General features: G+C 45.1%; 2 protein-coding genes across 5 annotated transcripts in view; both read right to left on the bottom strand.

Moving 5' to 3' along the window:
* Positions 1-2,301: 2,301 nt before the first annotated feature.
* Positions 2,302-9,098, bottom strand: LOC106577776 (transmembrane protein 88). Its single transcript, XM_014156114.3, has 3 exons — positions 8,717-9,098; positions 6,089-6,490; positions 2,302-2,723 (listed from the first exon to the last, which is right to left on the bottom strand). Exons 2-3 carry the CDS (start codon positions 6,482-6,484, stop codon positions 2,436-2,438), a joined length of 684 nt encoding a protein of 227 aa, XP_014011589.3. The 5' UTR covers positions 6,485-6,490; positions 8,717-9,098; the 3' UTR covers positions 2,302-2,435.
* Positions 9,099-13,721: 4,623 nt separating this feature from the next.
* Positions 13,722-24,114, bottom strand: part of kdm6ba (lysine (K)-specific demethylase 6B, a) — a 175,676-nt gene continuing 165,283 nt past the window's right edge. For all 4 annotated transcript variants that reach the window (XM_082965180.1, XM_014156113.3, XM_082965182.1 and 1 more), the window contains 10 exons: positions 23,954-24,077; positions 22,842-22,947; positions 20,908-21,113; positions 20,601-20,785; positions 19,974-20,237; positions 19,533-19,720; positions 19,061-19,202; positions 18,480-18,606; positions 18,004-18,177; positions 13,722-15,355 (listed from right to left, as the gene is read on the bottom strand). In XM_082965180.1, the coding sequence (XP_082821306.1) occupies positions 15,332-15,355; positions 18,004-18,177; positions 18,480-18,606; positions 19,061-19,202; positions 19,533-19,720; positions 19,974-20,237; positions 20,601-20,785; positions 20,908-21,113; positions 22,842-22,947; positions 23,954-24,077 (1,540 nt within the window). In that variant the 3' untranslated portion in view covers positions 13,722-15,331. The remainder of the gene's footprint in view (positions 15,356-18,003; positions 18,178-18,479; positions 18,607-19,060; positions 19,203-19,532; positions 19,721-19,973; positions 20,238-20,600; positions 20,786-20,907; positions 21,114-22,841; positions 22,948-23,953; positions 24,078-24,114) is intronic.

Genomic DNA, 24,114 nt, shown 5'->3' with positions numbered 1-24,114 from the left:
CCTAATTCTCCTAACCTGCTGCGTAAATTCTCTAACCTGCCACGAAAAGCCAAATCTGACAAAGCTGTATCCCATCTAGTCAAAACCCTGATTTCTCCTTAAATGAAAACACTAATTTTGAAGCCGACCTTTCAGACAACTCTGGTATAAGTCCAGTATTGATATTATTTCTAGATTGTGGACAATATTGTGAAATCCTTGTCTCGTTTGTTGTATATTTGTATGCTATTGAATAGTGGTAACACTTTTTGAATCTGGCACCCCAATAAGATTGTGTCTGTGGTTAAGTTCTTGTCTTATTGTAATTTGTTAGATTGCTATTTAACAATGACATATGTCAGAAAACTGACTCCAGTGCTTATTTCAAACCAGAAGAGAACTGCTGATGGTCTTGGGTGGCGCAGCGGTCAAAAGCACTACAGCCTTTGGCTCGATTCTCAGACTGTGTCACGACCGGCCATGACTGAGAGCCCGCACAAATGGCCCAGCGCAGTCCGGGGTAGGAGAGGGTTTGGCCAGTGGGGTTTTCCTTGGCTCATTGTGCTCTAGTGTAGTGGTTCCCAACCAGGGGTACTAGGACTCCTGGGGGTACTTGGCCTATCCACAAGGGGTACATGAGAAGACTCATGAGGCCATAGTCCTACTGGTAAAATGCACATGAGGGGGTACTTCAGGGGTACTCCTGGTAGAGTAAAATTCAGTTGGCGGTACAGTAACGAAAAAGGTTGGGAACCACTGCTCTAGCGACTCCTTGTGGCGGGCCGGGCGCCTGCAAGCTGACTCCGGTCGTCAGTCGAACAGTGTTTCCTCCGTCACAATGGTGCAGCTGACACCCGGGTTAAGCGAGCAGTGTGATAAGAAGTAGGCAGCCAGGTAGGTCATAATTCGGGGAGAAAACTGGGTAAAAAATATGCTTGTGGCCATAGTACTGGGTTAGTACTGGGACAGGAGACTGCTTGGGAATACCAGGTGCCCCAAAACAAGCAAAAAAAAATAAAAAAATAAAATAGAAGCAAAAACAGAAGAGAATTGCTGGAACACTTCTGCACTCATCATGTCATGCACTGAAAAAGCACAAGGGGGCACTGTATCATAACATTCAGGTATCCTCTCGCCTCGTCGTCATTACTCCCCCAGTTATATTATGTTGGTGGATCCAGACACTAATACACATTAGTCACATTTAAACTTGTGATAATATCCAGCTGGAGCGAGTTTATGCTACGTGTTTATGAAGTCCTCGTGCCAAGCACTTGTACTCACTGGCTCTGCTTGTGATTTACTGATGCAATAACCTCTCCTCCACTTTGTAGAGAGGAGTGTGTATAACCCATAATGATGTGTGTGTGCGTGTTTTTTTTTTGTGTGTGTGTGCGTGTTTTTTTTTGTGTGTGTGTGTGCGTGCGTGCGTGTTTTTTGTGTGTGTGTGTGTGTGTGTGTGCGTGTGTGCGTGCGTGTGTGTGAATGCATAACCACAACAAACTCTTGTTTTTTTTATAAAAGAAAAATGACTCCAATTGATTCCAAAGAGGCTATATTTGACAAAAGGAAATGTACAAGAAACAGTAGTAGTCATAAACCTTAGTAAATTAAATGTACAAACTATACTAAACACAAAATGTCCTTCATGGTGTATAAATGCTTAAAGACATGGTCTTGGATCAATGTTATTGATCTCTTAAAGAGGTGTAGGGAGCCTAGTGGTTAAGAGCGTTGGGCAGGTAAGTAAAAGGTTGCTGGTTTAAATCCCAGAGTGTTTAATAGGTGAAACATGTGTCTAAGTACCTTTGAGCAAGGCACTTAACCCCAGTTGCTCTGGAAAGAGCGTTCTGCTAAATGACTCAAATGTTTTATAAAATGTGGACACATGGCAATGATATATTCTTCATTAATGCCCAGTGTTTCACTGAATCAACTAAACGTAGTCTGCAGTGTGATTGAGATGCTTACTGTTGATTTATTGCCTCTACTTCTACAGTGTAAAAATCCCTGCTCCTTTTTCGTCTGCTATAACATTTTTACATTAAAGGGATAGCATATAACGTGGTGGTTTGAGGGAGGTTACTTCGGTTGAACTCAGGCCAGAGGAATGGTTTACTTTATTCTTTAAACTATGGTGCCTATACTGTAGTCTTCCCAGATATTAGTTTGGCTGCTGTAGTTTTTGTCCTCTTTTTGTCCTCTTTGTCCCCTTCTCTAACGTCATTCTTCCCTCCTTTCATTTCCTCTTATCCCATCTCCCTCCTCTCATCCCATCTCCTCTAACCTTGGCTCGCCCTTCCTCCCCCTCACTCTCCCTCCCTCCTTTCTCCCTCTCTCTCTTTCTTACCCGCTTGTCTTTCTCTCTTTCTGCCTCTTCCTCTCTCTTTCCCTCCATCCTCCCTCTCTCCTCCTTGCACCCTCCTCCACCCTCAATCCCTCCCCTTTCTCCCCCTTTACACCCAGACCTTTCCCTTCCCGCCTCCCTCCCCTCCAGACCCGCTGCCTCCACAGCAGCCTCCTCCCAGGCCACGGTGTCTTGTAGCTGGCAGGTTCTTGTAGACGGCCCTGGAGTAAGGTATGAAGCAGAGCCCCAGCTGGAGGTGACGCGCCAGGCGGCAGTAGGCAGCCAGAGCCAGTACCAGGAGGGGGGTGACCAGGAGGAACCCGACCACCAGGAGGGCCACACAGCCCCCGTCGCTCAGCAGGTCCGAACAGTAGCGGGTCGTCCCCTGAGGGCGCACCTGGGGAGAGGAGAGGCGAGGGGGCAGGAGAGGAGAGGAGAGTGACAAGGGTTGGTTTTTCTGGTTGATTATGTTTCTGTTTTTCACATGACCAGAAGAATGTGTTGCACCAACAACGAAGAGATTGACATAATGTTCTTATGACTGTATATTGACAATAATGCAATGTTAATGCAACAGAAATGCATTGTTCTCAAATGTTGCTATAACAAGCTAGTTTCTGACCAGCTGATGAAGCGAATAAAGCTTTCTGTTGGAGTCTTCTCAGAACAGATGGAGAGAGTTATTGTTTTCAGCGCCCATGTTCAAGAGAAGTGAAGGATGGAGGAGTCAAGGACGAATGCGGGGATAGACAGATGGAGGAGAGGAGAGGAGGAGATGCAGGGAGATGATGACGTGCCCCTGGTGGAATGCGTGTCTGAGGTCAGGACAGACACAGAGCAGATCGCAGTCTGACACACACACACACGCGAGGAAGGAGGGGCCCTTCCATAGATGAAATGTGATGAATTGCCATTCTTATATCACAGCTGTGAAACATCACAATAATATCTATGGAACTTTAGATGTAAAATGTCAGCCTGTTGGTGTGGTATGTGATGTTGTTCGTGTGAGGGAGAAGCGGTAGAAGTGGTAGCAGAGAATGGAGAGAATGTGAGGAATGCACAGGAGGGAAAATGGAGGGGCTGTCATCCTTCCTTATCGCTATGTGGTAAGACCAGAATACGCAAGTGGAGGGGGATGGAGGGAGAAAGGGAGGGAGAGGGGAGGCACAGAGGGGTGAGGGAGGGAGGGATGGCGGGAAAGAGGTTGAGAGCTGAACAGATAACACTGCAGTATGTCCACGCTTATTTCTACTTTCTGAGGTCAGGGGATTTATGTCCCACAGCCAACCTTCTGAAAATATTTGATATTCATAGCTCTTATTGGGGTGTCTAGCTCTGAAATCATGCAACTGTATCATGCAAGTTAAAGTTAATGTAGTTTACTGCAGCTGCTTAGTAGGGTAGGCCGTCATTGTAAATAAGAATTTGTTCTTACGTTCTTAACTGACTTGCCTAGTTAAATAAAGGTTAAATAAAAAAATACAAATAAATAGTGAAGATGTTCCCTTCCCCTTTTTCAAAATTGTTGCTGAATGTTTTTCAGAGTTTGTGTAATTCAATATTTTGTGACAACAAACTGCGAGATCAGGATAACTTGTTTAGCTAGCTTTAACATTCCTTCCTTTCTTTCTCATCCACCTCTCTCCTTTGTTTCATTCCTCCCTCTCTCCCTCTCCATCCTAATCCCTCCTTAATCTGGTGCCACAAGGTTCCTAATTGGTTAGAAGGGAGGGGAATCCTGTAACATGTCCCTATGAACCAACACACACACACACACACACACACACACACACACACACACACACACACACACACACACACACACACACACACACACACACACACACACACACACACACACACACACACACACACACACACACACACACACACAGAGTCATTAGTAAGGTGGTCAGTATTTCTGTGGCCTTTTTCCCCATTCACACTCTCTGACCCACTATGACCTGTAGGGGTGGCAGGGTGGGACCCTAAAACTAGTGGGGCTAACTGGGGTCAAAGGTGTGTGTGTGTGTGTGTGTGTGTGTGTGTGTGTGTGTGTGTGTGTGTGTGTGTGTGTGTGTGTGTGTGTGTGTGTGTGTGTGTGTGTGTGTGTGTTCACGCGCGTGCTTCTGCGTGTGTCTGTCTGTGTGTGAGCTCAAGTGTGCTAAATTCATTTCGCACTTAATTTTTTCCTATTCTGGCTGTGAATCTGTGTGTGTGTTTAAAGCTTTCTTCGACATAGCCTTGTCCTAGATTTGTAGGAGTTAGTTAAAGCATATAGCTGTGGGACCAGCTAGGCAAGCTAATCCCTACCTCCCTCTATTCTTTAAAGTCTTTCCCTTGACTCCTGACCTGTCCAGTCGGATTCTCAAAAATTCTCTCCAAAATGGCTCCATGTTCCCTATATAGAGCAGTACTTTTTACCAGAGCTTTATGGTCCCTGGTCAAAAGTAGTGCACTATATTGGGAATAGGGTGCCATTTGGGACACAGCCCCTGCTCTTAAACATCTGAGAAATACTGAGAAACTCTCTGGCTGATCTGCTTATGAAACTCATCACAGAGGGCCAAACTCCACCCTCATCTTCTGCAAAAATATTCCAAACTCATGCTGGGTGGTGAAAGTTTAGTTCTGAGTTTTAGGATTCACAGTTAGTCCCTCCTGAATGTCAGCCTATATCACTACTCTGTATACCATACGATTATTTAATATTATTCTGATTTATTATCTAGTTAGCTTCTCGTGACGATACCTCCCGAAGGCTCTAATGTTATGAGTGTGTTAGCAAACACACCTTCACTCAGACACATACAGTAGATGAGTTATGAATGTGAAATTGAAATGACACTCAGGAACTTTGGAAGATGGAGTAACCTTCCCTCTGAATCTTCCCTCAGGTTATTCATTAGAGAGCGTCACAACTCTCTGCCTGAATAGTAGAAGAAGAAGGAGAAGAAGAAGGAGAAGGAGAAGAAGAAGAAGAAGAAGGAGAAGAAGAAGAAGAAGAAGAAGGAGAAGAAGGAGAAGAAGAAGGAGAAGGAGAAGAAGAAGAAGAAGAAGGAGAAGGAGAAGGAGAAGAAGGAGAAGGAGAAGAAGAAGAAGAATGAGAAGGAGAAGAAGGAGAAGAAGGAGAAGGAGAAGAAGGAGAAGAAGAAGAAGGAGAAGAAGGAGAAGAAGGAGAAGAAGAAGAAGGAGAAGGAGAAGAAGGAGAAGGAGAAGAAGGAGAAGAAGAAGAAGGAGAAGAAGAAGAAGGAGAAGAAGAAGAAGGAGAAGAAGGAGAAGAAGGAGAAGGAGAAGAAGGAGAAGAAGAAGAAGGAGAAGAAGAAGAAGAAGAAGAAGAAGAAGGAGAAGAAGGAGAAGGAGAAGAAGAAGAAGAAGGAGAAGGAGAAGAAGGAGAAGAAGGAGAAGGAGAAGAAGGAGAAGAAGAAGAAGGAGAAGAAGAAGAAGAAGAAGAAGGAGAAGAAGGAGAAGAAGGAGAAGGTGAAGGAGAAGAAGGAGAAGAAGAAGAAGGAGAAGAAGGAGAAGAAGGAGAAGGAGAAGAAGAAGAAGGAGAAGAAGGAGAAGAAGAAGGAGAAGGAGAAGAAGAAGAAGGAGAAGGAGAAGAAGGAGAAGAAGGAGAAGGAGAAGAAGGAGAAGAAGAAGAAGGAGAAGAAGGAGAAGAAGGAGAAGGAGAAGAAGAAGAAGGAGAAGAAGGAGAAGAAGAAGGAGAAGGAGAAGAAGAAGAAGGAGAATACACACCCCACCACTTTCCCTCCTTACCGTAGAATGACACAGGAACCCAAACACCACCATCACTATAGCCGGGGTGAGGATGAGTCCGAACACCAGTCCGGCCAGGCAGGCGTTGATCCCCGCTATGACCAGGTTCTGGGCCGTCACCAGCACCGAGCACGCCCAGCAGTCCAGAGAGCCCCTCAGCTCCAGGGGAGTGTCACTCCCTCCTCCCCCGCTCTCGGCTGTAAAGTACGGGGGAGGCACCACCACGCCGGAGGGTGTCCCCACGGGGGCGGTGGAGGCCAGGGAGTTGGAGTGCTGGAGGTGGTGGTGGTGCTGTTGGTGGGAGTGATGGTGGGGGTGCATGTGGGGAGAGAGCTCCTCAGAGAGGTCAAGGGCCTGGTGGTGAGCCCCCTTCTCCAATGTGCCACTCATACTCATGGTCAACTGGGGAAGAGGGGAGGGAGAGAGGGGAAGAAGGGGCAGAGTTTAGCCAGGTTTGCGAAAGCAAAAATGGTCCCTAATTCTTGGATGTGGAAATACTGCTCCAAGCATATGAAAATGTAAAATGGTTTGGGTTTTCATGAGTGGATCTTTATAGTGACAGTGTCATGCTTTTTGATAGACAATTTGTGCAACAGAAGTCTCTCCCTGTCTCAAACTCATGTCTATCGCAAACATGGTCCGTAGACATATCATAGCTGAGGTTCAGTCTTCAAAGGTAGAATGAACCAGGGAGTTCACAGGGAGGTTAGAGGACTTTATCTGTTAGAGGAATAGGAAGGCAGGCTGCACGGCGTAATCTATAAACTCTTATATCTTCTATCAGAACAGGATAGTTATCTGAAAGCTGATTGGCCCAGAGGAAAGGAACCTAATTGCCAGGCGATGGTGCACAGAGGATGATGATGGATAAGATGAAGATGAAGGGTAAGAGACAGAATCAAAGGATGCGTGCGTGCATACACGTGTTATGTGTGTGTGTGTGTGCGTGCATCTGTGCATGCTTGTGCACATCCCTGAATGTATTTGTTTATCTTGGCACTGATTGCAGACTGCAGTTCATGTCTTGTCAGAAATAGAAAACGTACAAGTAGGGTCAAGGCTTTATGTTGAAGACACTGTAAAAGTGTTGTTTGATTCTTCCAGTATGGTAAAAACAACTCTAAATCACCGCAGACCAAGTTGAAAGTTTCCCTGAATCAGCGATAAGTAACAACTCCTAACTGACATGTCCCATTAACAGTGACAGGATAGCAACCCCCCCCATCCCCCTTACTAAGCGTTGCCCAAACCTGCCTGAACAATGGACCAGGGTCAGTTGCCAGCCTTCCTCCCAGAAATACTCCTGCCCTCAGCACTGCTCTACACCAAAGTGGTAAATCTATCAGGGCAGACCAGAAAGGCCAAGGTCTAGAACTTAACAATGTTAGTTCAGAAGTTGTGTAAAAGTGTATTGAGCAATATTCCACAAGTGCAGGGTAAAACTAATGCCATAGCAAAGAGAAGAATACCCGCAAACGCTTTGGTGGTATGTAAGTACACTCAAGAGAATTAAGGCAGTGTTTGTATGGGTATTGTTCTTCTTCCTCCCCTTAGTACTTTTAGTACGGCCACATCCAGCACTTCCACAGGTGCAGGATACAAAACCACCCACATATTAGGTATTGGTAGGGCCATGATCATGCTGCTGCTCCCCCTATGATCATTCCACCCAACCCCTCAACAGTCTTTACTCTGCCTCCACCCCAATGGACATTTATTTATTCATCACTGCCACAGTTGTTATTATGTATATAGTTCTATTTCTATAGTTTTTTATTACCATTTTCATTATTTTATTTCAGTAGTCCTGCATGTTGGAGCTCGAAGCCTAAGATTTTCACTGTACCCTGCAATCACACCTGCAACCCTTTACACGTGACTATTACACACTCGGAATCTGAAGGAGTTTTTCCTGACCGTGATAAACTCCTGGCCATAGACATAGGGTATACCTGGGTACTCGTCTTCTTTTAACCACCCCTTCTTACTTTTACCCAACAAACACACATCACCCGCATACCTCGTCCGACCGCTAACCCCTGACCCCAACCACGCTGCGGAAGAGGTCCACTTGAGATGTGTCGCTGCCAGACGTCGCTATCTCAACAGTGTTCTACGTCAACCTCCCATTGTTAGTGAAGTGTTGTTGTTCAGGTCTAAGGTCGGAGGTGCAGGAGGAGTCCAACTAGCTCACTCATTGTGACATAAGGCCTACACTTGGCCGTCTGTTTTACACTGTTTTTCATAACCATGGAGACACTTGATCTTAACGCTATAGAAATGACTGAATTACCTATGGTATTTTCAAATGAGCTTCCTCTCTAGCTTGTGGTTACTAATAAAGCAGTGAACTGCATTCAAGCTGGTCCTTCAAATATTCTGACGTTCTAATCTAGAACATTCAGAAGAAGCTCTTTTGTTCTATCATTCTATTGTCTTTTGGCTGGCAGTTGCATTCATGTAACCCCTGTCTGAAACGTTATCTACGCATTTCATTATCAGGGATGATAACAAGAATTGTCATTTTAAAATGCTTTTGTGAACGTTTTTCATAGATATTAGATTAGAAATCATCTGAAAAGAATGTTTTAGTTAGTTCAACCTCTCTGTGGCTGGTTTCTCACTCACATTGCGTGGAGCCGAGTAGAGCCTCTCTCCGATCCTTGCGGTTCTCTTCTCTTCTTGAAGCTACACTGAAACTCTCTCTCCTTCTCTTAAACACTTATACAAGCAGGTGGACAATGTTCACAAACTTTAACAACTTCTCTCTCTCTCTCCTGTCTTCTCTCAAATCTGCCCTTGTTGTTCTCCCGCTTCTAGTCCTTTATGCATCAGTTCGGATTCCTTCACACTCTTGTCAATGAAGTTGGGACCAGCTTGTATTGTGGTGGTATGATGGTATGTTGGCCTTCTGTAGCCGTAGTGGTGATCTCTTGCTGTTTCCACTCGTCGTTGGTCCGTCAGGGATAAGTCAGTGTGCTTTGTTTTTTCATCCGTTGTTCTCTCCCTGACTGCATTTGACTACTCCAGCCTCAGCGTTTTGGGTCTCAGCTCCTTAGAATTATCCCAAACTTCTGTACCTCCCACCGTCAGTCCGCCCCTCCTCTTCTCCTATTCTCACTCTTTCTCTGTTTGATACAAGAGCCCCTCTTGAGGAATTAGAAGGATGCCTTTCTCTCCCGCTCTCACTCACTTCTCCCTCCCTCATCCCTCCCTCTCTCCCCTCCCTCTTTCCCCCTCCCTTTCTTAACTACTACATCGAGTGCTTGTGCCCCTTCCACTCACTCCCCTCCCTCTAGCTCCCTTTTAACTACTATACCCAGTGCTTGCAAAGCACTCACATCTCTTCTCTCGTTCCCTCTGTTAACTGTGTGTAGTACTCTGGGGGTCTTTGGGGCTGGAGCTCCTCTGATAACCTGAGAAGTGATGGAGCATGTGGAGAGAGGGAGAGGGGAGAAGGAAAGAGTGAGAGAGGGGGAGCGAGAGGGAGACGGGGAGAAAGGGAGAGCGAGTGTCTATTTAAAGAGCTGCTGTGTCGCTGTGGTGTAATCAGCAGTCAGGGATGGAGCAGGGGCCACACGGGGACCCTGACATCCCCGCCATGTTACAGACAGGATCACAACCCTGGTTGGTTAGACTAACTTATATAAAGATCTACATTACAGTGCTTTTGTTATTGTACAAAGATTTCTGTAAGTACAGTGTAACACGTTTTGGTATGACACTTTACTTACACTATTAGCCCCAACCCTAGCCTTTAATTGAACCCTGACCCCAAACCTAACCCTTAACCATAACCCCAACCCTAACCCTAGCTCAACCCCAACTCTAACCCTAGCTTAAACCCTTAACCTAACCCTAGCCCCAACCCTAACCCTAGCCTTCCCTAGCCCTAACCCTAGCCCTTACCCTAGCCCTAACCCTAGCCCTTACCCTAGCCCTAACCCTAGCCCTAACCCTAGCCCTTACCCTAGCCCTAACCCTAGCCCTTACCCTAGCCCTAACCCTAGCCCTAACCCTAGCCCTAACCCTAGCCCTAACCCTAGCCCTAACCCTAGCTCAACCCCAACTCTAACCCTAGCTTAAACCCTTAACCTAACCCTAACCCTAGCCCTAACCCTAGCCTTCCCTAGCCCTAACCCTAGCCCTTACCCTAGGCATTCAGTTGTACAACTGACTAGGTATCCCCCTTTCCCTTTCTTCAAAACCCATGAGTCTGTAGCAGTGAGAGATAGTGTTGAGAGAGAGAGCAGCTTCACACAGGGTGGGGATGGGTGGGCCAGTTCAGCTCTGATAGTGTTTAGGGATGGGTCCCGCTGAGGAAGGTCAAGACCCCAGATAGAGAATGAAAGGAACAGAGGATGAAGGAGGAATAGAGGATGGATGTCATAGCTGTTACGTGTCACAGAGATGTAAAATATGTTTCGAGGTCTAGAGAGTGATGTCACCACCTGGTCTTCTCTTATGATGAAAAATAACAACATTAGGAATCTCGGGTCAGACAGATAACTGGAGGGATCAGTGGAACAAGGGAGGAACAAAGGGTTATAAGCAAGAGAGGGGCAGAAAAATAATTTGTCAACTGATAAGAGAGCGAGTACAGATCACAGGAATCAGAGAGACTGTTGGCTAATCTGATTTTCTCCCCTCTGTCTTTTTTCTCTGTCTTTTCTTTCTCTCTTCTCTCCTTTGAGTTGGTCAGCAATTATTTCCCTTTCTCTCTCCACTGGGATTTACCATCAAATCAAATTACAGTTTCTTGGTCTGTAGACGTTATAACGGGTGCAGCTAAATGCTTGTGTTACTAGCTCCTAACAGTGCAGTAAAATGTCAAACAAGTACACAAACATTTTTTTAAAACTATTTAAACAAGAAATCAAGAAACGTCAGAAGGAAACAACAACCCAAATAACACTGTATCAGTATTCCAATTGCAATCTATGTGTATATACACCGAAAATATATACTAAGAAACAGTATACTAAGACATACTAAGATATGTACGGGATAATCAACAAGGGGCTAAGCGTTCTATGGAAAATGATGAATGACGTGGAAGGTGTGTTCCACAACGCGGCAGCTTAGTGGTGGACCTGACCTTCCACGGAGTTGCATTATTTTCCAGAGAACGCATAGAGCCCCGAGTTGATTATGCATTTTATACCATGGTTATAATTTAACTCATTTGCCTCTACAAATATGTTCATTTACCGGTAGAAATGTGTTCAAATCCACTGAAGTACACTAACGGTCAAAAGTTTTAGAGATGGCACACCTGTTAATTGAAATGCATTCCAGGTGACTACCTCATGAAGCTGGTTGAGAGAATGCCAATAGTGTGCAAAGCTGTCATCAAGGCAAAGGGTGGCTGATCTCGATCTGATCTGTCTGTTTACACTTATAAGATCTGATCACAATCAGATCACAATTTACCTTTTAGTTGTCTACACGTGTCTAAAAATGAAGGCACAATCAGAATGTGGACAAGATCAGGACAAAAGACACAAGTTAGAACCAGGTATAAATGGAGCTAGAGAGACAGAGGCGATCAAAACAGGCTGAAATATATGAGTTAGAGATAGTGATCTTTACATGTTGATGTCATTTGTTAGATGATATAATGCTTATCAGAGCAAAGAGAGAAGAAAAAGGCCTCATCAGTACCATCTTCTACCTCCGACTGCACTGTCACCCAAGAGCCTGATTTGCATCTGTGTTTATGTCATACACGGCCTATGGTTTACTTTGTTAATGTTGGATTGTGGAAGTAGAAGTGGAAGAGGAATGAGTAGATGGGATGGGAGGAGGGTGGAAGACAGGGATGTGGTTTTACGCAATGCAATCAGAAGTGCTGCTGAGAGAAAGAGAGTGACGGAGGGAGTGAGAGATGAAGAAACAGCTTCCAAAACTAACTGTTGTTGCATCTGTGGTGAGGAGTATAATCAAGCATGAAACCACACAACTCTGATATCACACAGGTTGATTGAGTAATTGTAGTGTTTGCATTTTGTGAGTCTGTCCAACCAGGTCAGTGGTGGACTGTCTTATGGAGACTCTTTGCCAATATTTGCCAATACTCCTCTCCGACTGTGCCATGTTGAACCTATTCACTGAGGGAAACCTTGAAGAAACGTCTTCAAGTAAGGAATATATCCACATAACAATCTATATATTGCATTGATACCATCTGAGTAATAGTAAATGAATAATAGCTTACTTCATAGTCGGAGCATCGACTATGTTTATTAATAACCCCACACATCATCACCACCTAACCCCCTGCCCCGCCCCAGACTGACCATCCGTGGCGGTCGATATCAGGGCGTAGTGGACGCCGGACGCAACTTCCTGTGGAAGCAGGATATCCTCCGGTCTGTCCAGCGTTCCTCTGTCCTTGACCCCTTGTTGATCTCTTCACCCCGGGTCACAGGACGGGACACACGGACATTCTATCTCTCACCGCTTCCACTGATGAGGCAAGAATGAATCATTATTCTGAAATAACTGATATTAGATGGTCCTAATAGAGAAAGATTAGGTACAGGACCAGATCTGTGCTGGATTGGTGGATATGTGTTCGGTGTTTTTGAATATGATCAGCCTTGTTTTATGAACGGCCTTTGCTCTTTTGTTTAACTTCGTTCTCCCTCAATGTTGTGTGTGTGTCTGTGTTGAAGTCTCCTGATTGTATTAGATCAATCAGCATCCGTAATCATGTCAAAACAATTACTGGCTATTTCACCACCATTCAGCGGTAGTCCATTCCTATACCCTGAAATAATTCACACGTACTTTAGAGTTGTCTCTGTCAGTGAAATGATCAGGGGAGAGAAACTGAAATCTCTACTTTGTCATTGAGTCCTGTGTGCTGCTCCCTGCTATTTCCTGCCCTGTCTGCTATCTGTATGACACTGCTGTTGGTTAGGGCCTGCTTCCTCACTCAGTTTACCTTGGATGAGAATCACCAAATGGAATCCACTGTTAACACCAATTTTTATTTGTTCTACACACACACGTCAAACAATACTGTTAGTGATTGTCTTGAATGAAGCGACCTCTGCAAGTGCCAGGCATATGTTGCAACAGCCGAGCGATATGAGGGTTTGGGTTGTTATTGTATATGGGGCCAAAGCGTAAATAGAAGATATCCGCTCCTCTGTCTCACATCCCCTCACACCCACGTCAGTGGTCAGTCTGTCAGCCAATCAGCCGCAGGCAGGAAGTCAGATGAGCTAGATGTTCAAAAACACCATAGATCGATTATTATTATTATATTTAAAAAAATGATTTTTTTAACTAGGCAAGTAAACAGTCAAGCAGGGTTTTTTCTCTGATGGAACAAGCCAAATGCTCATGGGTAGGCTTTATTCATTCATTTATAATGCTAGATTCTACACTAGATTTTATAGTTACAAGCCCACAGTATCCTACAGTATGTATGTTTTCAGACTGACTAACCGGGATGTTACATTATTTATTTACATTAGGTGATTTCCAATTGGTGGTGGTATCTGGTAAGAGATGTGGTCTGTTTCAGACGTCGGCAAGAACAACTCATGTGACTGTGTTAGTGGTGCAGCTGAGGCGAGTACCATCAATTGAATTTTAAAGTTACGAAAAATATATGCAAATGTGGCTTCATCAAAAGCATTTATTTATTAATAATAGTCATAGTAATGTCACACACAAATTCACAAAGTGTTTAAGACATGTCTGGCTCAGTTTGTTGTGTGTGTGGTGTGTGTGTGTGGTGTGTGTGTGTGTGTGTGTGAATTCTCTAAACAGTGCAGTTTAAAATGAATGAGCACAAAGAGAAGGAAAATAAAAGGTATTTTGGAACAGGAAAAATAGAATTCTCATCTTAAAAAGGAATAAAAAGAAGAAATTGTTCATCAGAGAACTGTCAATACTCCAACAGATAATATTTTTTTTAAATCATTCATTTAATCTAAAGGCCCCTAAAATGGATGAAAAACAAAATTACGATTTCTCAGGTAAAAAAAAAAAAATGTACAGAAAATGTAGTTTTGTTTTTTTCACGCATTACAAAGACAGTATTCCGTTAGTCAATTTTCTACCTCGGCTGTGTATCCTAGCAACTACAAGGGAAGGTGTAAGTTATATTCATTAGAAATATCATTTATATATATAGAACCAGAAGAAGCACCAGAGAAAACGTCCTCCTGTAACAGTTGTGACAGAGGATTTAGAATCACCATAAAAAACCTTTCAAACTTGTACAACCCTAATAAAAACAAGGGGAGAACATTGACATCCAATAAATACGAGACACATTTTAAATTAAAAAAAGAACCATGTACAATGTAAAATCCCCCCACCCCAAAAAAAGAATAAATCTGTATATATATATAAAAAAAAACTCAAAACAAAATGAAATCAGAGGTACAACACAATTAATTATTACACCAACTGAAATATCATCACGATGAAAAATGCACACAATTCATTAAAACAAAGACCTGATGTACTCCTAGAGGTGTGACAATTGCCTTCTTTCTCTCTCCTAAGGAAATAAACGTTATACATTTGTAAAAACACAAAATTTACAACACATACAAGAGTCAGAAAGACAAGAACTAAAAAACAAAATTGTCTTTAAAACCCGTATGTTTCGAAGCATTCCAAACAAAAAAAATGTGTCTTCTTATTCTTAATGCTTTTAGAAAAATGTCATATCTCTATTATTAGTATTTTCCATCTTATTTATCTTCTAAATACAAGTCACAAGGCCAATGTGGTATATATCTAGGCTGATCTAGTCTTAAAAAAAAGGAAAATAAATTATTTTAGAAAAAAAAACAGCACCCCACAAAAAAATACAAACAGCATTTACACATTTCAGTATTCAAGACGACAATTTGTTTTAAGAAATCCGGAAATAACAAAAATTCATGCCATTGATAACAACCGTCAACTCAGTTGCTTGTTTACAATGGTAGCTAGCACCAACTGCCTTTCCGTTTTTTCAAGTCCTCCAGAAACCAGTAAGCTGGTCTTGAGCACCGTAGACAACAAAAGTAAACGGGAGTTTGATTGGCGGTTTGGTTTTGTAAACAGTCATGAGTAGTAAACTGGTTTTCGATTGGCTGTTTTGATCGGCAAGTAGTAGTAAAAAAAATCTTAAATAATGAAGGAAAAAAGGTTAAAAGACATTTTAAAAGGTGTGTTTAGTCCTGTCTGGCAGGAGTTTTGGTTATGGCTGCGAGATGTGGAGGATCTTCATCACCGTGAACTGGGCGCTGCAGCCTGGAGAGAGAAGACAAACAGAGGACAAAACATTAGATACACTGGCCTCAGATTGTCAGGCAGATGTATACAAAACACAGTCAGGGCAGACTGAACGAGTGTGCTCGTGTCTTACAATAAAACTAAAAGGTAGTGTGCTCGTGTCTTACAATAAAACTAAAAAGGTAGTGTGCGCGTGTCTCAATAAGAAATATGGTGTGTGTCTGCATCTCATAATAAGAAATATGGTGTGTGTCTGCGTCTCATAATAAGAAATATGGTGTGTGTCTGCGTCTCATAATAAGAAATATGGTGTGTGTCTGCGTCTCATAATAAGAAATATGGTGTGTGTCTGCGTCTCATAATAAGAAATATGGTGTGTGTCTGCGTCTCATAATAAGAAATATGGTGTGTGTCTGCGTCTCATAATAAGAAATATGGTGTGTGTCTGCGTCTCATAATAAGAAATATGGTGTGTGTCTGCGTCTCATAATAAGAAATATGGTGTGTGTCTGCGTCTCATAATAAGAAATATGGTGTGTGTCTGCGTCTCATAATAAGAAATATGGTGTGTGTCTGCGTCTCATAATAAGAAATATGGTGTGTGTCTGCGTCTCATAATAAGAAATATGGTGTGTGTCTGCGTCTCATAATAAGAAATATGGTGTGTGTCTGCGTCTCATAATAAGAAATATGGTGTGTGTCTGCGTCTCATAATAAGAAATATGGTGTGTGTCTGCGTCTCATAATAAGAAATATGGTGTGTGTCTGCGTCTCATAATAAGAAATATGGTGTGTGTCTGCGTCTCATAATAAGAAATATGGTGTGTGTCTGCGTCTCATAATAAGAAATATGGTGTGTGTCTGCGTCTCATAAGAAAAATGCAAGTACTTGGGAGTATAGCTAGACGGTGCACTGTCCTACTCTCAACACATATCAAAGCTGCAGGCTAAAGTTAAATCTAGTCTTGGTTTCCTCTATCGTAATCACTCCTCTTTCACCCCAGCAGCCAAACTAACCCTGATTCAGATGACCATCCTACCGATGCTAGATTACGGGGACGTAATTTATAGATCAGCAGGTAAGGGTGCTCTCAAGTGGCTAGATGTTCTTTACCATTCAGCCATCAGATTTGCCACCAATACTCCTTATAGGACACATCACTGCACTCTATACTCCTCTGTAAACTGGTCATCTGTATACCTAACGCAAGACCCACTGGTTGATGCTTATTTATAAAACCCTCTTAGGCCTCACTCCCCCCTATCTGAGATATCTACTGCTGCCCTCTTCCTCCACATACAACACAGTCACATTCTGTTAAAGGTCCCCAAAGCGCACACATCCCTGGGTCGCTCCTCTTTTCAGTTCGCTGCAGCTAGCAACTGGATCGAGCTGCAACAAACACTCAAACTGGACAGTATTATCTCAATCTCTTCATTCGAAAGACTCAATCATTGACACTCTTACTGACAGTTGTGGCTGCTTTGTGTGATGTATTGTTGTCTCTCCCTTCTTGCCCGTTGTGCTGTTGTCTGTGCCCAATAATGTTTGTACCATGTTTTTGTGCTGCTACCACGCTGGGTTGTCATGTCGTGTTGCGACCACGCTGGGTTGTCATGTCGTGTTGCGACCACGCTGGGTTGTCATGTCGTGTTGCGACCACGCTGGGTTGTCATGTCGTGTTGCGACCACGCTGGGTTGTCATGTCGTGTTGCGACCACGCTGGGTTGTCATGTCGTGTTGCGACCACGCTGGGTTGTCATGTCGTGTTGCGACCACGCTGGGTTGTCATGTCGTGTTGCGACCACGCTGGGTTGTCATGTCGTGTTGCGACCACGCTGGGTTGTCATGTCGTGTTGCGACCACGCTGGGTTGTCATGTCGTGTTGCGACCACGCTGGGTTGTCATGTCGTGTTGCGACCACGCTGGGTTGTCATGTCGTGTTGCGACCACGCTGGGTTGTCATGTCGTGTTGCGACCACGCTGGGTTGTCATGTCGTGTTGCGACCACGCTGGGTTGTCATGTCGTGTTGCGACCACGCTGGGTTGTCATGTCGTGTTGCGACCACGCTGGGTTGTCATGTCGTGTTGCGACCACGCTGGGTTGTCATGTCGTGTTGCGACCACGCTGGGTTGTCATGTCGTGTTGCGACCACGCTGGGTTGTCATGTCGTGTTGCGACCACGCTGGGTTGTCATGTCGTGTTGCGACCACGCTGGGTTGTCATGTCGTGTTGCGACCACGCTGGGTTGTCATGTCGTGTTGCGACCACGCTGGGTTGTCATGTCGTGTTGCGACCACGCTGGGTTGTCATGTCGTGTTGCGACCACGCTGGGTTGTCATGTCGTGTTGCGACCACGCTGGGTTGTCATGTCGTGTTGCGACCACGCTGGGTTGTCATGTTTTGCTGCCTTGTTATGTTGTGGTCTTAGGTCTCTCTTCATGTAGTGTTGTCTCTCTTGTTGTGATGTGTGTTTTGTCCTATATTTATATTGTATTTAAACTTTTTTTATCCCAGCCCCCGTCCCTGCAGGATGCGTTTAGCCTTTTGGTAGGCCGTCATTGTAAATAACAATTTGTTCTTAACTGACTTGCCTAGTTAAATAAAAAATAAATAAAAAAATAAATAAATATGCGTGTGTCTCATAAGAAAAAGTCTCCTCACCAGGTTGAATGCATCGTAGGTACTCATTAGCTCCTCCATGCGGTACTGCTCCAACACCACTACATTGTTGGAGAGGCTGGGGTTCCTCTGGCGGGCACAGTCCTCACAGTGGACCACGTAGGTCTTCCTGCTGCCGCTCTCAGACGTCACAAACAGCAGGTTAAACACCTCCACCTGGTGGACAGAAGATACACACACCCAGTCAGTATACAGGCAGGGATCACTGGGCTGTGGGGGAAAGGGCTCGTATTGTAATGCATGGGGATGAATTGAAAGCATGCTGAAGCAATTGTGAGGGAAGACAGCGGGTTGAAGTGATGCGGTTTCCAGAAGAGAGAGGGGCTCCCTCTGATTGGAAGAAAAGGGTTTGTGTGTTTTGGGTTCAGTTAGAAGGCGGTTTGGTGCTGGCAGACGTGGGGGTAAAACACGAGGCTTGAGGGTTTGTATCGAGAGGGCTGGGTAGATGTATTACTCACGTCACACTCATTGCAGTAGTAGGCTGGCTCATCCTTCACCCGGCTCTGGTAGGAAATCTTCTTCCCTGCTGTCACCAGCTGGTCTCTCAGAACCTGGATGTGCTTGATGGACTGCAGCAGGCAGTGTCTGAGCGAGGGAGGGAGAAAGACAGGATGAGATTAGAGCCAGGGTGGACTGAGCAGCACGCCAATATGTTACTTCTGAAACACCATGAAAATGAACCTGAAAATGATATACTTACACCTGTGTAATTTCTAACTACACCATCTGTATAATAAACAAATCACTAAGTGTAATTATAAACCGGGTCGTTCAAGGCCTGAATGCTGAATGGAACACCACGGACATGACAGAAAATAACCTTTTACTGCTCTAATTATGTGGGTAACCAGTTTATAATAGCACTAAAGCACCTCGGGGGTTTGTGGTATATGGCCAATATACCACGGCTAAGGGCTGTATCCAGGCACTCTGCGTTGCGTCGTACATAACAGCCCTTAGCCGTGGTATATTGGCCACGTACCACTCTTTCTCTGGCCTTACTGCTTAAATAGAGGACCCATCATCAGCATGCACTCACTTGATCATCTTGTGTGTGTCTGGGTCGGTGACCTTCACGGTGCGGGCCACGTTCCAGGACACGTGGATCATGGGGACGATGGACTTGACCTTCTTCACTTCGTTCCACTCAAACCTCTCCAGGGCCAACTGGTACTGGTAGGCTGCAGAGAGGAACAACGCTAACGTTAGTGGCTGACATTCTGAAAGCTCTTCAACAGGCTAATTGTTAGTGACCTTGTATGTTTTTACATAGGATCTTCAACATCAGCCCTCTGCCTACGCGTTCCGTTGGTGTGGATTTGGACTGTGGTCATTACCCTCAAAACTCTCAAGCCAAAACGACTGACAAAGACCAACAGGTCCATAAAATAACACTAACCATAAAGGTCAAGCAATGGCTTTACTGCAATGCGTTTCAGTAGATGGGTGAGTCAAACATTTGCATCTGTAGCAACAGTAATGTCGTTCTCTTTATCAGGGAGTTAACGTACAGTTGAGTGGTCCGACGTTCCATGCAATGTTGTTGCACCAGCCAACAGCCTGGACCCAGTGGACGGTCCCCGCGTTGATCCACACCAGGTCTCCTGGTCTCTGAATGAAGCGGTACACGGGGATGTTGGAGCGGTACAGGTCCTCCAGAACAGGCCACCAGGAACCGGTCAGGTAGTCTACTCCATGCCTGAAGGAGGGAGGGGATAGTGGGGTTAGATCCTCTGAGGTAGTGGGTGATGCGTTGGGAGAATGGAACAATTGAGTAGATGAGACACTTGTACTATTTTGCATTCTAAGGACTCACGAGCTGAGCTCTAGTTACCTGGAAGATGTTTTTTTCTCCTACATCAAACAGGCTCAAATCAGGAATGGATTATTGTTCCTCATCAACACATTCAGTAAGTCATGCTAGTGTATCAACCAATGGCCACACTACTTACTTTTCACAGAAGTCGTTGATGGCCGGCCAGTAGTTTTCATGCACAGAGAACCACTCGCAGTCTCCAGGACCAATGTTGATGTTCACGGAGCAGAAGTTGTTGTTCTCCTGGTGGCCAGGCGTGCGGCTCCCGGGAACCTTCATGTAGAGCTGGACAGTGTTCATGCCCAGGATGGTGTGTCCTACGTGGCTCAGCATGTTACCGCTGGACGCCACGCGCATGAAGGCCGGAAGCTTCTGGAGCTCCTGCAGCTGGGCCTTCCACCTGGTAGAGTGAGAGAGGGGGAGAGGGAGAGGGGGAGGGGGAGAGGGGGAGAGGGGGAGAGGGAGAGAGGGGAGAGAGAGAGAGGGACGACAGGGTTATTGTCTTTTTTTAAACTGGCCAACAGAACCCAATCTGAGTGGCAGTAGTAGCAGCAATGCTGTCATCACTAAGGAGCGCATGTACTATAGTGATTTTGCACAATATGGCCTTGCTCAGCAATGGATGTGGCTCATGTAATAAAGATGCAGTACGGAAACCTGACCAGTAGGGGTCGGCAAAACCTCAGAGGAAAGTTCTGGAACAAATGGGAAAAGTTCCACATGTTCTATGTGGTAATACAATGCATCCCTATCTCCAGCTTACCTCTTGGGGTCTGACAGATCAATGTTGGTGCCAAACTTGATGATCTTCCCCACTGGTTTCAGCTCGGTACTGGTAGCGTCTTTGCTTGTGGAGTCTTTGTTCGATGTCTCAGAGCTAGTCTCCTTACTCTTCTTCTCTTTGTCTTCCACATCTTCGTTATCATCTTCATCACTCCCCTTCTCCTCCTGAAGACACAGAAAAGAAGAAGGTAGAGGTAAGTGAAATATAAGGTGTGTGTGTGTGTGTGTGTGTGTGTGTGTGTGCGTACACATGGTGTGTGTGTGCGTATCATTGCATCCATCCATACCTGGAGGCTCTCCTGGAAGCTGGAGGCCTGGTACTGGGCGTACTTGGCGATGGTAGTGTGTGAGCGGCTGCTCTCACAGGGCCAGGTCTGCCCCGTGCCGGTGGGGTCCCAGTTCTCATCAGCAGGCTGCTGGACCTGGGTCCTCACCTCCACAGCATGCTCAGAGTTAGCATCCACCAGAGACTTAGTGGAGAACAGACCCAGGTCTGAGGGGAGAGGGAGAGAGGGAGAGACGGAGAGAGAGGAGAGAAAGGGAGGAAAGAGAGAAAAAGAGAGAAAGGAGAGAGAGAAAGGAGAGAGAAAGTGGTTTAATATAAACTCAGCAAAAAAAGAAAATGTCCCTTTTTCAGGACCCTGCCTTTCAAAGATAATTCATAAAAATCCAAATAACTTCACAGATCTTCATTGTAAAGGGTTTAAACACTGTTTCCCATGCTTGTTCAATGAACCATAAACAATTAATGAACATGCACCTGTGGAACGGTCGTTAAGACACTAACAGCTTACAGTAGGCAATTAAGGTCACAGTTATGAAAACTTAGGACACTAAAGAGGCCTTTCTACTGACTCTGAAAAACACCAAAAGAAAGATGCCCAGGGACGCTGCTCATCTGTGTGAACGTGCCTTAGGCATGTTGCAAGGAGGCATGAGGACTGCAGATGTGGCCAGGGCAGTAAATTGCCATGTCCGTACTGTGAGACGCCTAAGACAGCACTACAGGGAGACAGGACGGACAGCTGATGGTCCTCACAGTGGCAGACCACGTGTAACAACACCTGCACAGGATCGATACATCTGAACATCACACCTGCGGGACAGGTACAGGATGGCAACAACAACTGTCCGAGTTACACCAGGAACGCACAATCCCTCCATCAGTGCTCAGACTGTCCGCAATAGGCTGAGAGAGGCTGGACTGAGGGCTTGTAGGCCTGTTGTAAGGCAGGTCCTCACCAGACATCACCGGCAACAACGTCACCTTTGGGCACAAACCCACCGTCGCTGGACCAGACAGGACTGGCAAAAAGTGCTCTTCACTGACGAGTCGCGGTTTTGTCTCACCAGGGGTGATGGTCGGATTCGCGTTTATCGTCGAAGGAGTGAGTCGGTTACACCGAGGCCTGTACTCTGGTGCGGGATCGATTTGGAGGTGGAGGGTCCGTCATGGTCTGGGGCGGTGTATTACAGCATCAAACTGAGCTTGTTGTCATTGCAGGCAATCTCAACGCTGTGCGTTACAGGGAATACATCCTCTTCCCTCATGTGGTACCCTTCCTGCAGGCTCATCCTGACATGACCCTCCAGCATGACAATGCCACCAGCCATACTGCTCGTTATGTGTGCGATTTCCTGCAAGACATGAATGTCAGTGTTCTGCCATGGCCACTGAAGAGCCCGGATCTCAACCCCATTGAGCATGTCTGGGACCTGTTGGATCGGAGGGTGAAGGCTAGGGCCATTCCCCCCAGAAATGTCCGGGAACTTGCAGGTGCCTTGGTGGAAGAGTGGGGTAACATCTCACAGCAAGAACTGGCAAATCTGGTACAGTCCATGAGGAGGAGATGCACTGCAGTACTTAGTGTCTGGTGTGGCCACCAGCTGCATTGACTGTTACTTTTGATTTTGAATCCCCCTTTGTTCAGGGACACATTATTCCATTTCTGTTAGTCACATGTCTGTGGAACATGTTCAGTTTATATCTCAGTTGTTGAATCTTATGTTCATACAAATATGTACACATGTTCAGTTTGCTGAAAATAAAACGCAGTTGACAGTGAGAGGACGTTTACAAACATTTAAGGGATGACATGATTACCATTTGTCTGTAGGGAGTGCAGTTTGAATGAATGATTTGTGTGGTTACTGTGGTAGATAGTGTTGAATAAATGATTGATAACGTTGTGGTGTGTGTGAAGGGATGTGTTAAACTCACTGAGTCGTAGGGATCCGGCCAGTCCTCTGATGACAGTAACAGGGTTCTTGGGATCTGTACAGAACTGCAGTAGTACTGGGGATAAGGCATCTCTCTTACTCTCCAGCTATAGAGGGGAGAGAGGATAGAACATTTAGTACGTTATAATTCACATCAGGTGCCGTTTTCTACCAACAGAGGGCAGTACAGTACTGGCTCAAAGTGGAGGAGGGATTGACTTCACTACTTGTATTTGTGAGAGATATTGACATGTTGAATGCACTGAGCTGTCTACTGGCACACAGCTCGGACACCCATGCATTCCCCACAAGACATGCCACCAGAGGTCTCTTCACAGTCCCCAAGTCCAGAACAGACAGAGGCGCCACAGTACTACATAGAGCCATGACTATGTTGAACTCTATTCCACATCAGGTAACTGATGCAAGCAGTAGAATCAGATTATTATTTTAAATAGATAAAATACACCTGATGGAACAGCGGAGACTGTGAAGCAACACAAACACAGATAAATGCATACCCACACAATAACACACGCACTATACACACACGTACACCTGGATTTTGTGTTGTAGATGTGTGGTAGTAGAGTAGGGGCCTGAGGGAACACACTTTTAATGTGTTGTGATTTTTAAAATGATTTAACTAGGCAAGTCAGTTAAGAACAAATTCTTATTTACTATGATGGCCTACCCCGGCCAAACCCTCCCTTAACCCGGACGACGCTGGGCCAGTTGTGCGCCACCCTATGGGACTCCCGATCACGGCCAGTTGTCATACAGCCTGGGATCAAACCAGGGTCTGTAGTGACGCCTATAGCACTGAGATGCATTGCCTTAGACCGCTGCGCCACTCAGGAGGCCCAAAGTGTAATGTTTAAAAAAGATATATAACTGCCTTAATGTTGCTGGACCCCAGGAAGAGTAACTGGCAGCAGCTAATGAGGATCCATAATAAATACAGGCTTACAAAATCATTTTCATTTCATGCTACACATTATTAGAGAAAGAGACAGAGTATAATAATAATAATAATATAATGGGATATGTGGTGCAGAGAAAGACAGATATGTGAGATGTGTGGTGGGGTTAGGGTGAATGACAGGGACTTACATAGATGCTTGGTGTGGGAGGGTTGAGTTTCTCCCGTGGGATGGGATCTGTAGTAAACAGAGGCTTGACCGAGAATGCAGGGAGCAGGTAGGACTCTCTGAACTTCCCCTTCACCCTCGCACCCCTGAGTGAAGAGTTCAATTTTTTTGGTTTAGATCAAA

The sequence above is a fragment of the Salmo salar genome, chromosome 18 (assembly GCF_965601325.2).
Source record: "Salmo salar chromosome 18, fSalSal1, whole genome shotgun sequence".
Taxonomy (NCBI): Eukaryota; Metazoa; Chordata; class Actinopteri; order Salmoniformes; family Salmonidae; genus Salmo; species Salmo salar.
Note: the sequence above shows the minus strand (reverse complement) of the source record. Positions and strands in the feature narration are given on the sequence as shown.

Bases quoted from the DNA above. Each gene is read 5' to 3' on its own strand.
- LOC106577776 (XM_014156114.3), bottom strand. From the start codon at position 6,484: ATGAGTATGAGTGGCACATTGGAGAAGGGGGCTCACCACCAGGCCCTT. The intron at 2,724-6,088 runs GTAAGGAGGGAA...TCCTCTCCCCAG, and splicing joins GGTTCCTGTGTCATTCTACG to GTGCGCCCTCAGGGGACGAC.